The following is a 15,791-nucleotide window of genomic DNA, read 5'->3' as shown; positions in this document are numbered from 1 at the left end:
TGTGTGTGTGTGTGTGTGTGTAATTTTCTTTATCCATGCAGCCGTTGATGGACACTTAGGTTATTTCCATATCTTGGCTATTTTAAATAATGCTTCAATGAACATATGAATGCATATGTTTCTAAATTAGCGTGGTTTTTTTTTCCCTTTGGATAAATACCCAGGAGTGAAATTTCTGGATCATTTGGTAGTTTTATTTTCTAATTTTTTGAGAAATCTCCATACTGTTTTCCACAATGGCTGCACAAGTTTACATTCCCACCAACAGTGCACAAGAATTTCCTTTTCTCCACATTGTTGACAACACTTGTTAAATCTGTTATCTTTTGAATAATAGCCATTCTGACAGGTGTGAGGTGATATCTCATTGTGGTTTTGATTTGCATTTCCCTAATCATTAGTGATGTTGAACATCTTTTCATGTAACTGTTGGCCATCTGTATGTCTTCTTTGGAAAAATGTCTGTTCAGATCCTCTGCCCATTTTTTAATCAGGTTGTTTCATTTTTTCTGATGTTGAGTTGTATGAGTTCTTTGTATATTTTGAATAGTAACCACTTATCAGATATATCCTTTGCAAATGTCTTCTGCCATTCAGTAGGTGACCTTAACATTTCATTGATAGTTTCCTTTACTGTAGAAAAGCTTTTTAATTTGATGTAGTCCCATTTGTTAATTTTTGCTTTTGTTTCCCTTGCCTGAGGAGAAACATCCAAAAAAAATTACTAATACTGATATCAAAGAGAGTAGTGAGTATAGTTTTTTTGCACTTATTTACTTTTAAAACTTGCTATTTTCAATCATTTTAATTTTAAACAAATATATTTTAAAATTTAGGATAACATTATTAGTTAAATAACAGAAATAAAATTTATATTGTTTATTCTTCCAGGTTTATTGAGATATAATTTACCTGTAATAATATTCACCTTTTTGAGGTGTTTAGTTCTAGAAGTTTGACAAGTGAATACAGAGAATGTAGACATCACCATGATCAAGAGTGAGAGTATTTCTACAATTCCAAAAGTTCTCTCCAGCCCCTTGTAGTCCATCCCCTAGCCTTCCCGCAAAAGCACTCCTCTGATTTCTATCTCTGTTTTTTGACAGGATGCTTTATAAATGGAATCAGGCAGTATGTAGTTTTTTGTGCATGGCTGCTTTCACTCAGCTCAGTGTATTTAAGATTCGTTGCATGGATCTTATTGCATGGATCAGTACTTTCTTTCTTTTTGTTGCTGAGCAGTATTCCATCCTATAGATGTACCACAGTTCATTTATCTACTGGTTGATGAATATTTGGGGTGTTTCCAGTTTTGAGTGATAATAAAGCTGCTATAAACTTTCACATACAGGTACTTGTGAAAACAAATGTTTTCTTTTCTCTTACATTAATACCAGGGAGTTGGACTGCTGGGCCATATTTATGTTCAACTTTATAAGAAACTGTCAGACTGTTTTCCAAAATGGCTGGGTTGTTTTGCATTCCCATCAACAGTGTGTCAAAAGTTCTAGCATCCTCCCCAGCATGCAGTGTTTAGCTCTTTTAAAGCCATCCCATAGAAGCCGTAAAGCTGTAGGTATGTAGTGGTATTTCATTATGATTTTAATTTATACTTTCCTAATGGTTAATAATGCTGAGCATCTTTTCATATACTTATTTACCATCTGTATCTTTTCTTTGGTGAAATGTCTGTTTTTGTGCTTTTTAATATTAGGTTGTTTGGTTTTTTATCACAAAGTTTTGAGAATTCTTTGTGTATTCTGGATACAAGTCCTTTATCAGATAAGTTTTACAAATATTTTCTTCCTGTCTATGGTTTGTCTTTTTGTTTTCTGAGTAGCATCTCTCAAAGAGAAAAAGGTTATAATTATGACAAAATAAGATAACAGTGGCTGCTGTGATTGAGGAAATGAAATTTTTTAAATTTTATTTTAATTAAACATACAGCCTTATGTGGCTAGCGGCTGCCATGTTGGACGGCACAGTATATTACTGCCTAAATGTACTTTCAAAGAACAATGTGTACATTTTAAAACTTCCTTTATTCTATGTTTTGATTACATTTATTGACATATAACTTTATGCCTACTGAATCTAATAGTAAAAATTGGGGCTTGCATTCTGTAAATCTTTCTTTTCTTTATAAATTATTAATTTTTATATTTTATTAATGTATCAATTCCATGATGTTTTGGAAATTTAAAAACCTGGTCCTTCACCACAGATAGTCTGAGAGGCACTGAGCTAGACAGATGTACATGGGCAAAGGCCCTGTCTCCCTGGCAGGGGTATTCCTCATTATTAATCCACCAAGTGGCATTCCAGAAAAGGAAGTGACAGATGGGGTTAAGGAGTGGAAGACTATTTTAGAAAATGTGGTCAGAGAAAGCCTCAATGAAATGGTGACCTTTGAACTGGGGAAAGTGCACTGCAAGTGGATGGACAAAACAGCAAAATTTCAGGAGGCTGGGAAAGGGGATGACATGTCCAAGGGACAGAAAGGAGACCAGTGTGGCCGGTGTGAGAATGGAGGGAGGGCGGTGAGAGATGAGCTAGAGAGAAAGCAGAGAGCCAGACTGTGCCCAGTCATACAGACCTTCTCCTCTTCCCCTCCTGCATCAGAGATAAGACTTAATGAACCACAGACACCCGATATGTGTGAAAATGTGTGAATATGTCTGAATAAGGGCCTTATTCAAAATGCACTTGAAGAAACACCTAAATGTTATCTGACACTTGGCTTTGGTTGTATAGAAAGAATTATTTCTATGTTTGCGGCCCAGGAAGTGAACTGAACAATAATAACTCTCACAAGAAGTTAGGAGGTGGGGTCCCCATTCTATAGATTAAGACACTGAGGCTAAAAAGGTTATGTAATTTGCCCAAATCACACAGCTAACAAAAGACAAACTAAAGCTCATGTCCTTTGCACTCTATTTGACTGCCTTTCTTCAAAATGAGCCCAAAACAGCCCTTTCAAAAACATAAAATTATCTATACTTTAATTTGGTTTTGGTAATAACATAAGTGGGCACAGAAATGTAACAATTATAGAGACTGCGTTTATTTTGAGAAGGCCTCCTCTGTGTTAGTTTCTTGAAGCCTGCTGTAACAAATTAGCACCAACTGTTACCCATTCAGGTATTTGAACACTTTAATCAATAGAAATTATAAAAGGCCAGATGAGAAATTCAGGCAAGGCTTTTTGGGGATTCAAAGGAGTGAAAAAAAGTAACAGGTTCCCTTGCTCCCTCTCTGGGTAGGGTCAGGGAGCTAGCTGGTTCCTTAAATAGGGTGAAGGTAGGGTAGAATCCATGAGTTGGACCAGAGGGTTAGCTTAGGTGGTCAGCCCACCCCTTTGGTGGTGCTGCGTGTAGGGACCATGCCCAGCACCCTGCTTTTGCTCCTGGCACCTACCTCCAAAGTGGCAGTTAGTTTGTAGCCTCTTTGTATCTTATTCATAATTGCCCTGGCTGTGTGTGTATGCATGCAGTTATTTTTAGTCCCTTATAGTTTCTTTGTATTCTGTTGCTTGAGGAGACATTTGTCCAGGTACAAGCACTCCAGTAAAGGGTTCCAAGTCCCAAAACTCAAAACTTGGTTGCTGCAAATACAAAACTTATTTTCTCCCAGTTCTGGAAACTGAATTTCAAAATCAAGGTGTTGACACCATCCCACTTTCTCTGAAGGCTCTAGAAGACAATCTGTTCCTTATCTCTTCCAACTTCTAGTGGCTCCACATGAACCTTGCCTTGTGGCTGCATCATTCCAATCACTGGCCACATGGCCTTCACTTCACCTTGTGTGTCCCTTATAAGGACACTTGTCATTGAACTTAGGGCCCATTTGGATAACCTGAGATGATTTCAACCTGAAATCCTTAATTTGATTACATATGCAAAGACCCCTTTTCCAAATAAGGTCACATTCACAGGTTCTGAGGGTTAAAATGTGGATGCATCTTTTCAGGGGGCCACCATTGAGCCCACATCACCCTCCCTGCGCTTCAGCCTGGAAACTCTCCCCAGGCAGTCAGCTGGGGACTCATCAGGCTCAGCTCAATTTGTTTCTCTTCCCCCAGGGATCACTCACCTGCACTGCCTGCTGCCTGAAAACCATCGTTTCAGAGATTTTGCCCAGTTTTCTAGCTGTTTAAGTAGGAGGGTAAATCCAGTCCCTATTACTCCAGCATGGCCAGAAGCAGAAGTTGTACCCAACGTATAAGTTCACTGAGCATGGAGGCATTTTCTGTCTTACTCATGGCTGCATCATCAGTGTCTATGGAAATGATTGGAGCATGGTAATCCTTACATAGCAACTGATGAATTAATGAACAAATTAATTAAAAAGAAGTTAATCTAAATCCCTGGTTTTTCTCTTGTTTAGGACCGAGTGGCCACAGCTCCTTTTACCTCAGTCATTTGGGTGAGCTAGACCCATCTCTCCTTAGCTGAAAATCTGCTAGTGTAAGTTAAAATGTCTTCACCAATCCACTCTCAGCCCCCTGAAGTCTGGCTTTCATGGTTAATGCAAAAAACAAAACAAAACAAAACAAAACACCCAGCACTGGGAAATTTAAGAAATGTATCAATGGAGCACATTTTGGATAATGATTTATAAGAATTAGGTTCTGCCTATGCTTTAAATAAAATGAACACAGAGCATTTGGCGGGGGGAAGGCTGATGTGAGGAGGGTAAGTGGGTCATAGCATTGTCACAGGGAACCGAGGCCAGACAATGTGTTGATAGAAAATAAATGATGGGACACCAAGAAAATATGAGAGGCAAGCGATAAGAAAGAAGCTTGTCTATTGAAGAACACAGCCCATATCGTCCAGATCAAAACAACTGTGGCCATATATGAAGAAAAATGGTCTCTACTTTCATTTGCATAGTCATACACTAATTACATTTTTTAAAAAACAGTTATTACCATTATCAGCAGCGTTTATAAGAGCATCTACTATAGCACTCTGTTTGACATATGCAAAAATCTGATTGTGCCTTGAATGTAGAGCTTTGTTTTGAATTAATTATATCAGATTTTTATTGATACATATAAAATAACAGAAACCTGTTATAATAAGCCTAAGAATACAGAAGTAGATAAAGAATAAGTCAGAAATCTCCTACTTTAATTGCAATCCCCTGAGGTAACCAATATTAACAGTATATATTATATACCTTCCTCTGTTCCTATGAACATATATAAACATGTTCACATATACAGTGAGTGGTCGCTGGGTTTATAAAAATGTGAAATATATAATATATATGAAATATATATGAAATATATATTTCATGAAATATATAATATCTGTTTTTTCATTTAACAATTGATTAGAGTCATCCTACCAGATAAATTCATATAGATTTGAGACAGGCTGGGACCTGGAACCCTTTACTGCAGTGTATTGCACCTGGACAAATATCTCCAGCAACAGAATACAGGGAAACTATAAAGTACTAAAAATACCTGCACACATGCACAGTTGGGGCAAATGATGAACAAGATACAAAAAACCCAAAAACCCAATTGCCACTTCTGAGGTATCAGGAGCAAAAGCAGGGTACTAGGCATGGTCCCTGCACACAGTACCACCAAGGTGGTGGGCTGACCACCTAAGCTGCCCCTCTGGCTGGACCCATGGACCCACCCCTACCCACATTACATTTAATGGAGCAGCTCACCCCAACTCAGGGAGCCAGCAAGGGAAAACCTGTTAATTGGTTTTGCTCCCTTGCGCTGCAACATGAGTCCCAATAAAAAGCCTTGCCTGAATGTCTCATCTGGCCTCTTATCAATTTCTACTGATTAAGTAGTTTAAGAACCCTGGCCGGTAACAGATTTACTTCAGATTTGTTCATCCAGAGTATGAATTTACTACCATTTATTCAACTGCCCCTCAAATGATATACATTCAGGTGATTTTTGCCACTACATGTAACACTGCACTAAACACTCTTGTGACTGCAGAACTGTTTTAATTTTATCATCATGGTCATCTGAGCCCTGGAATACAATCTCAAATCTTTCCTTCCCCCATCCTCCCTGTCATTTGGAGAACAGAGCTGAAAGGAGACTGAAGATGAGCCGGGAAAGCTGGTAATTACTCCATACAGCACATGGCCAGCAGCCTCCTGCTACAATATTTACGTCCTATTCCATTGAGATGGCACTCTGCTCACATGACCCAAATGCAGTTCTCACTCCACCAAGAACACAGCCGAATCCAAACTGCATTGGCAGCTTCGCACATGCTCCGTCTGGCCCTGTGAATCCTCACTCACCCATTGAGATTTCTTTTGGTTTAAAGCAGCACACCAGCTGCTGAAGCTCCGTGACTTCCACTATTTTCCTGGCCCAGATCCAAGGCAGGTGGCCCGCCACGAATACTGTTTTTTAGGGTTTGAGTTTTTTTTGTATATTTGTTGGGGGATGGAGTGTGTATAATACTTACACACGGGTATAGCTGATGAATGAGGCCATAGGAAGTAACTCTTTTTCCTGGCATGTATTACAGAAATAACATTTACCTATTACCAGCATTTGCCTTGACAACGACCTGCAGCTCTAATGCACATTTAATTCTCAAACAGAGGTCTTGGCAAGGGATGCTATATCTGACTGTTGTGTTGACTGTAACGTGTGAGATGGTGCTTTTTTTCCTCTCTAGCGACCTGGATGCTTTTTGCCATTCTGATGGTAAATGATGAGACAGGCAACCATGGATTTCAGCACTCCATCTGTGTTTGATCAGCAAAAAGGTAAAAACGCTGCTTTAACTCATCCTTTGGTTCTTTGCATTTTTAGTCCAATGGTAGGGATTTGCAGTTGTAGAGGGAGAAAGAGTAGTGTGTGTGTGTGTGTGTGTGTGTGTGTGTGTGTGTGTGTGTGTGTGTGTGTGTGTGTGTGATGTGGAAAATGGATTTCACATAGGAAACAAAGCTGTTCTAAATGTTTACTTCTTATTTGATAAGCATTTGGAAGGGAAAAAGCTTATGGTCTGTTAGCCTTTTTAAAGTGCTCCTACCTACAAATTTTAAAAATTAGGTTTCAAGCACACCAACTGTTTCAGATAGGATCATCTTTATTCTCCATTAGCTTTTTACTCAAATATTTTAAAATATATATATTATAATAAGTAATATAAAAATCGTGTATACCTTTTCAGTGTATTAACCCAGTATCTCATTGCTAGTTTTGTAAATATCTCTTCATTCCCTTTAGGAATAGATGTTGTCCAAATTTGTGCTATAGTTGATATATTACTTCATCTGAGGTTGTGTAATGACTTACCACTATGTTATTATTTGCGGTAAAAGGATGTATCTTTCTTGCTCATCATTTCCAGAGTGGAGGTAATTTTCCACATGAAAAGAATGCTGTGAAATTTGCCTGTCCTTATAAAAAAACATGTATTCAGCCATACAGTCTTGTGTGTACATTTTGTATATGAAGTGTGTGTGTGTGTATATATGTAACACATATGTGTAATTACACACCTTTTCTCTGTATGTATAGGAAATTTCCACTCTTTAAATGTAATAAATTTTTTAGAAGATTTTTTTAAAATCTGGTATTTAAACCACTTTCAATAATCTCTGAATATTCCTCAGGATCTTAGGATCCTTTGGTCATTTACTTGTTTTGGCTACAATGTGAAAATCATTGTTTGTGAAAGCCTCACTAAGAAAATTCATTGCTTCTTTCTTTTTTCCTTTTCCTGCTTCAGGCCATAGTGTGTTTACTACCTACCCTTCAAGCTACATCTGGCTTCATGAGTGAATTATTTTAGTTCAGTGCTTTGTCAAGTTATAGATTTACATTTAGATTTCTGAGTAACTACTGTGTGTGTGTATGCATCTTCAGAATGTGCTAGTTCACACTGCGTTTGGATATAAACATCATAGAGAAAGTGATTGCTACAGCTGTGCCCACATCCTTTCCCCTTTGTACAGTTTGTATCACTGATGGCAATCAGCAAAAGTGAAAATATGTTTAGATCCAAAGACCTCATACTGGCTAAAAATGACATTGTTGAACTATGCAATCCAAAGAATAACACAGTGGGTTTATTCTTTAAGACCAGCTCTGAGGGAGCTAGAAATGACTGCAGAGAACTTCATAATGAATTCATCTGTTCCAGTGTTGTGTATTCTAACAAGACTGAGCCCAAAACATAGTTAAAATATTAATTTATAATATTTAGTTTCTTATAGTACCTTTCAGGTGAGCAATTCAGTTATTTCTCCACCATAGGCCCAATTCTCCCCCTTGTACGTTAACCCTCTCCCTGCCACCTCTATCTCTGTATCTCGACCATTTCTCTGTAAAGGTGCTGTGGTATGGTGGAAATAGCATGGGAGACATAGGCTGAAATGGCAGAACAATGGCTTCTTAGCTGTGTGACCTTATCAGGTTACCTGACCTCTCTGGGCCTTAGTTTCCTCAGCAATAAAATAGAGAAAATTATGCTTACCTAGCAAGACTGTTGTAACAGTCTAAAGTGATGTACAAAAAGCACTGTCACATTACCTGATGTACTTTGCCTAAGTAATTTCCAAATGTGGCTGCTTTTGTTATTATTATTACTGTTACACTTACTACCACCCTGGAGTGTGAGTTCCTCAAATGTGAAAGACTATTCACCTCTCTATCTCTAGGTTGAATTTCATGGTCCTCAGAACAAATGAGGGTTTAGTTAAGGCCAGTTGACTAGATTACATTAATTAATTTTTTTAGAACTCCAGGGTACCATTCAGAACAACCCCTAAAATAATAATTAAATACCTGAATAGTTCTATTATCACATGAATCCTTCCACCTTCTTAACAACATGAAAGGCCATAATAGGTTTAGACAAGTTCATAGATTTTAAATACCATATTGTTGGGCAAAACCATGGTAAAGTGACTTTCTCTCGAAATGTTGAGTGTGGATGGGGCTTTAGTAGAGGGTTTTCTGTGAATTCCTAATATCTAGGGGATCAAAACTCTAAAAGGCCGCTAGCTTCACATGCAGACATTGACAAAAGACATTACATCTGGAAAGATCTTAGAAGTCTTATAACCCACTGGTTCTCAAACTTGGCCATGCATAAAAATCACCTGGACAGTTTTTGAAAATGCTGATGCCTGGACCCCACCTCTGGAAACTCCAATTTAATAGGTGTGGGCCACAGCCTGACAAACTCCCCAGGAAGTTCCAATGTACAAAAAGATTGACAACAATTCATTCCATCCATCCCCCTAACATCTCGGATGGGAAAAGTGAAGCCCAGAGAGGTTTAAAGGTGAGTTCTTTTATGACAATAACACACAGCTAATTAGTAACAGGTGACTGAGACACAGGTGTTCTCTATCCATATAACAGAATAGGAGCTTCTTTTCATGGACAACCTCTGGTCTTAACAGCTACTTTGAGGTGGAGGGTAGGACTCAGACAGCTCTGGCTTATGGTTAACCAGAGAATAGTCAGCACTGAAAATATGATGCATAATAACCTCCAGGGCTCAGACCCAAACCAGGTGGATTTGGCAGGTCTTAATCCCTCCAACTGCATTTTTCTGTATTTCCTTTTAACAGTGATGATAAGACAACCCTATGCCAGGGGCTTGGAGACAGGTAGACATTTGCTCAAGCCCTATCTCAGTCCTCATACCATTTGCATGAACTTGGACAAACTGGATCTTCTCATCTGTAAAATGTGGATAATATCATATAGTTGCAGTGTTGCTGGGAGGCTGAAAGACTGAATTACCTACCTGGCGGAGGGGACTGAGGCCAAGTCTCTGGCTTGTTTTGTGAAGCTGTGAGGGAGGAAGCTGGGGTCTGCAGAGCTCTCCACTCCCACTTTGTGCTTCTTGCTTTCACCATAGCAACATCTCTCTGGTCCCACGTGTTCTTCCTGGCTCTCTTCCCTCTCAAAGCCCACATGCAGGAAACGACCTGTAGTAAAATCATTTACTACAGAACACAGAGGTTTATTGAAGCTGAGGCGTTATGTAAGTAAAGATATTTGTGTGCTAAACTCTGCCTTCTGGAGGAACCCAGGCCTCAGGGAGAAAATGAGAACAAGAGGGGGTGGTCCCAAGGGCCTCACCCACCCCTGCCCTGCTCAGGCTCTGTGAAGAATGTTGGATGGGGCCTCGCAGTGTGTTTGCAGGCACCTGTCAGGGCTGAGGCCCACCCTCACAGGTTTTTCCTCCAGTAGAGCTGTAGAGAGAAAGCGAAGGAGGGGTTTGCTCTTCAGCCCATATTAACACAGAGCATCCCTGTCCTAGGGCAGCCATAACAAATTACTACAAGCTGGGTGACTTCAAACAACAGAATGATAATCTCCCCCAGTTCTGGAGGCCAGAAGTAGGAAATCAAGATGTGTGCGGCGGGGTAAGGGTATAGCTCAAGTGACAGAGCACATGCTTAGCATTCATGAGGTCCTGGGTTCAATCCCCAGTACCTCCTCTGAAAAATAAATAAATAAGTAGACCTAATTACCTACCCCCCTTCCCCCAAAAAAACCAAGGTTGTAACAGGCCAATCCGCTCCTGGCCCCTCTCCTGGACCCTGAGTGATCTTACCCAAACAATTCCCATTCACAGCCTTAGAGAACCCTGAAACTGAAAGTGATTCAGTGGATTGGGGATGAGGAGAGTGGTGACATTTTCAGGATGCTTTGCCACAGAACAGCCCTAGTGTCCTTGGGAATAGGACCCAAGTATGCATCCCAGGAAGAAGAAAGTGGGAGTGGTGTGCAGAGAGAATGAACCTGCTCAGCCAGATCTCCTGAATCCACTCTGGTGTTGTGTCCCACTCCTTTGCAAGATCAACTTCAGAGGGCAAACCCTCAACTCAGCCCCTTGTCCAGAGGTCAGCTGAGTCACCACACTGAGCTTTCCCTATCATCCCTATTTATTAACTCCACATTTCCTTGGTAATTATTAAACAACAGTGTTGGGTAACTACTATTTATGGATTTTCCCTTTGATGCAATGATATTTTAGTGGAGCCTAAAAGAAAAACCACTAAACTTGTCACTGTTTTTATTACCTTTTTACTACCAAGCAAGTAGAGAAACAAATATCTCACCCATGCCAAACTATGGGACAGGTGAGAAAATAATGGTCTGGATGCACTAAGGTCCAAGGCTGGTGTAAAAGATGGGTACAGGCTAGACACTGTCTTGCAGAAAGACCACATCCAACCAGGGCTCAGATGTTTGGCACACTTTTAGGAAGCCTGTCAATCATTCAGTGCAAAGTGATGCTGGTTTTGAGAATTCTTACATCATGAATGAGCTACATCTCAGATTTTCCTGTTTATCCCTTAAAATTGTGGTGGTTTTACCTCACATTAATTTTCAACTAATAGGTAGGTTTGTGTGCTTAATAAGGGCCCTTAAGTTTGTTTTCTCTTTGTAAAACTTAAAATCTGTGTTGCTTATTGGTGAGGTTACTGCTGTTTGAGTGGGTATATCAGGGGAGGAAATGAAGGAAAGATATACAGTCTATGGAAAGTATTTCCATTTCTAAAGGTGTCATCAGAATTTTAAACTATATACATATAATATTTAATAGTATCCTAATGCTTTTTTAACTTTTGGTTTGAAAATAATTTCAAACTTAAAGAAATGTTGTAAGAATAGTATAAAGAACACTGTATATCTTTTACATTTAACATTTTACCCCATTTGCTTTATTGTTAGCTCTTTCTCTGTGTCTGTCCCTACATCTCTCTGTCTCTATGTATCTCTGTCTCTGCCCCTCTCTATATATGTATGTATACATTTGCGTATATGTTTGTATGCTTTTATCTCATCTGCCTGCGTTCCAGTTTTGTCTCTTGATCCAATAATGTCATTTACACCATTTCCCCCTACCCTCGAGTACAGGATTCAGTCTAGAATTAGGTACTACATTTAGTTGTCGCATCTCTTTAGTCTCCTTTAATCTGAAACATTTCTGCAGGCTTTCTTTGTCGTTTTTGACATTAACATTTTTGAATTAGTCTATCTCTCTCTTTTTTTAATACTGAGTTTCTCCTTATGGGTTTGTCTGATGCTCCCTCATGACTAGACTTAGGTAATTACTTCCTGGCCAGAATACCACATGGGTGATGTTTCCATCTCAGGTTATCACAATGTGGTTTAAATCCTTTTAAATGGTCATTTGAGGTTACAGGTGTTGCACTATTAGCTATCACCCATTCTTACAGAGTGTTTTAAAATACTGGGTTTCTTCCGAATTGTAAAATATCAGGAAGTATCAGCACCTTCAAATAGTCAAGAAATACAAAGAAGAATTCAGTATAGAAAGTGTTACATTCTCTTACCTAGCAAAGGGCTCTGTTCTTCAGAGTCTCTTAGCCCCGGCCTGTTCCCAGCTTCTCGGCTGCCAAGGTGGACCCACAGCAACTCACCCCCGATGTGGGGGTGGGGAATAGTTTCCAAAGGGAATCAGAGGAGATCAGGCCAAGTATATAACCAGTATCAATAATCAGAAGATGAGTGACAACTCTGGTTTATTAAGCAGCTCCCATGTGCCACCACTGAGTTAAACTTTTTACTCCTATTATCTCATTTGATCCTTGGCACAGCCTAGAGATACATTCCATTTCTAGTCCATCTGAGGTTACATGACTTGCCCAAGGCCACACAAGACAAGGGCAAAGCTGCCATTTTAACTCTGGCTAGGCTTCTGATGCCCAAGCCTTCCTCAAACTCCTATTCACCATGAAATTATACTTTTTGGATTCTGATAGCCCACCCTTTCATGACTTTAGCAGGAAGGAAAAGAAAGGTGATGGTGACTAGATTTGCTCAAGCCGCTGTGTCTCCCCAGGGCTGGGCTTCCGTTGGCAGGAAGTTCTGCCCAGTGAGCTCAGCTTAGTGACAGGCTCACCTCTTCCAGGGTAGGAGTGGATCCAGTCTCCATGGCATCCTAGGAGGAGGAGGAGCTAAAAGGGTAGAATGACACTGGAAGGTGACCTGTGGAACTAATGTGATGGGAACTGGAGATTTGCAAGGTCAGGACTTGGCTTCCACCACAGACGCTTCAGAACCCAGGTTCTTCATCATTTTCTTACTCAACCCGTTTGTTCTGTGCAGCAACAGGTTAAGGTTTCTCCTAGAGAGTGTCCAGAGAGCCCTGATCCTGTAAACAAGGTCGCACATAAACAACAGTTGATAAAAAGGGGAAAGAAGTATTTTAACCTTGACATCCTAAGCTTTGATCCTGGGTAATTCTGAGAACATTTCTTTGTTCTTCAACTCACCACAGTAAATCAGAACACAGTCCGGTGTTTTGTTTTGTTTTTTTTAAATCTTATTTCTTAAGAACCATAGAAGGAACACCTGAAATTCATCTGAATTGATAAATTTATCCTCCTTACTTGGTGCTATTGAGAAACGGTCTGCTAGAGTTTTGGCTTCACTTTGGCTGACTCAGCACGACCACTATAGAGAGGAGTCGAGATGGGCTCTCAGGTATCTGGTTTCAGGGGGTCACAGTGGAAACCAATTTAAGGATGGATCCTGGAAGTGTTGTCTTAAAATAGTAACTTGGAGAATTGAAAGGAATTCAGTGAATGTGTAATCTAACTCCCTTACTTTTTATATGTGAAAACTAATACAGAGGGGTTAGCGGTGGTACTGTGTAGTGAAGTGTAATGGCCACTGAAGCTGAACCAAAGGGTTCAAGTCCCGGTGCTGCCACTCATGTCACTGACCCTTTCCAGTCAGGCCCCAGCAAGAGTCCTCCTGCCCACTGTTCAGAAGCAAAGGAAAGTTTTATTCTCTGGTCAAAGAATGGAGAGTTGCGAGCTCTCGCGCTAGAGCACAGGGTCTCCCACACGCTGTGGGCGGGGCTGTGTTATAGATTCTGGTCAGCGGGGAGTGGCTGAACTCTCGCGGGACAGGCGCAGCTGTGCAGCTCACGCTCCAGACCGCGGTGCGTGGCCAGCGTCTCTGCACAGGGCCAGCCGCCGCCTCGCCATCTTGAATTGTGCTGTGCGTGGACTTCTGCACACAGTCTACTGAGCTGAGGTGTAAGCACAGACGTCTTGTACCAGGAACTCTGGTCTGAAGAGTTGCGGGCAGTGCCTCTGCACACGGCCCCCTAGGAGCAAATGAAACCAGACTAAGCATAAAGGAGAAATTTAAAAGGTTAGACCTTATTTTGTTACTCAGATTCTATTTTCATTTCCCATGAATTTTTAATGGGTCTTGCCAGTGACACATGCTGTATGACCCAGGTGTTTAACATCTCTGTACCTCATTTTCTTACCTTGTCGGTTAAGATGGTGCTACTGCAAAGATTGTTTGTAAGGATTGAATTAATGAATACATGCAAAACACCTATAACCATTGCTGGCCCATGTCATCACTCAGTTAGTGCAAGTGGTGGTTACAGGATTGTTACAAAGATGGTTGTAACAATCTTCAGAGGATTCTAAGATTCAATGACATAGTACGTACAAAGCACTTGGAGCCATGCCTGGCCCAGAGTAATCACTTAGAAAGTGCTAGTGATTCTTATAAATGTCCTACCTAAGGTCACATGGGCAACCGGTCTTCCCAGGTCAAGAGAACATCCACTCCTTAAGCTGTCTCCCCCTTTGTAATGAATTCACAGCATAGCACCCTTTTTTTATTTGGAAATTGGGAGGGGCAGAATTGCCTGAGCAAATTCTGTGGTTTTCCTGAACCACATCAGAAGGAAAATAATTCTCTAGGATAGCTTGTAGGTCTTGCAGTACTTCCACTTTTCCTTTCCTCTGTTTCTAGTGTTCTGTCCTCTGAGTCTAAGACTTACCTTCTAGATAAAACTCATCCCACTGCTTAAAAGCCAGCCTACCTGTTAGCTTCCATATTCCATGCTGGTGCCAGGCAGATTTCTAAACTTTCTATGCTGTTCTAGGAATATCTAGTCTTGAGGCACAATCTCACTGTTTAAATTTTATAGTTTCATAATGTTTTACTATTTGATAGAGGAATCCTCCCTGAATACTTTTCTTTCCAATTTTACTGAATATTTTTACCCATTTTTTGTTTCCTCTTTTTGTTTGTTTTTGCTTTTAGAATGATAATACATTCATGCAATTTCAGGGTGTAAAACAATGTATAGTGAAAAGTCTCCTCCCACCCCAACTCCTTCAGCTGTTCAAATCCCCTCCTGGAGGCAAAACAATGTGAGCAGTTTCTTCTGCATCCTTACTGACATTCTATGTACAAATAAGCAAATACTTAACTATAGTCTTTGTTTCTTCATTAAAGCATAAAGTTATCCATTTATTTTTACAAATGAAAATTAGTATCATTTTTCTGAGCTCACCACCCCCTCAAAAAAAACCTGTTGGAACTCTTACTGAAATGACATTAAACTTAAAAATGAATCCATATAATAATTAGAAAATTTTCACTTTTCTTGTTTTTCTTTTTTTTCTTTGTGTACACATTTAGTTTTATTGTAACAAAACAACTTGTACGCTTTTAAGGTTTAAAACTGAGCATCATCTTTCCTTTTCTGTGAAACAAAAAGAAAAATTTTAAATAGGAACAAAATTACAATAGAGAATGTCAATTGCGAATAAGATCCTATATATTCTGCTGATTCTCCCATCGAGTGGCAGGGCTCAAATCATCATTAGGAGAGAATTTTAATTTTAAAATGCCATTTTAAACTGCAACAATGTCCATTAAACATCACAATTAAACATAACAAAGGAGAAGCCATGTTGTCAAAATGCCCATTTAACCCACCCAAACATCTCAAACCCACCCTTTGCTGACC

At 39.8% G+C, this 15,791-nt stretch overlaps 1 protein-coding gene across 1 annotated transcript in view; it reads left to right on the top strand.

The window, feature by feature from the left end:
* ANKRD55 (ankyrin repeat domain 55) overlaps nucleotides 1–15,791 on the top strand; it is a 376,849-nt gene that overhangs the window by 289,302 nt on the left and 71,756 nt on the right. Inside the window, exon 5 of the mRNA XM_031445357.2 lies at nucleotides 6,678–6,768. Within this exon, the coding sequence (XP_031301217.1) occupies nucleotides 6,711–6,768 (58 nt within the window). The 5' untranslated portion in view covers nucleotides 6,678–6,710. The remainder of the gene's footprint in view (nucleotides 1–6,677; nucleotides 6,769–15,791) is intronic.

Source organism: Camelus dromedarius, chromosome 3, assembly GCF_036321535.1.
Source record: "Camelus dromedarius isolate mCamDro1 chromosome 3, mCamDro1.pat, whole genome shotgun sequence".
Classification (NCBI taxonomy): Eukaryota; Metazoa; Chordata; class Mammalia; order Artiodactyla; family Camelidae; genus Camelus; species Camelus dromedarius.
This window is presented reverse-complemented; position numbering and strand designations above follow the sequence as displayed.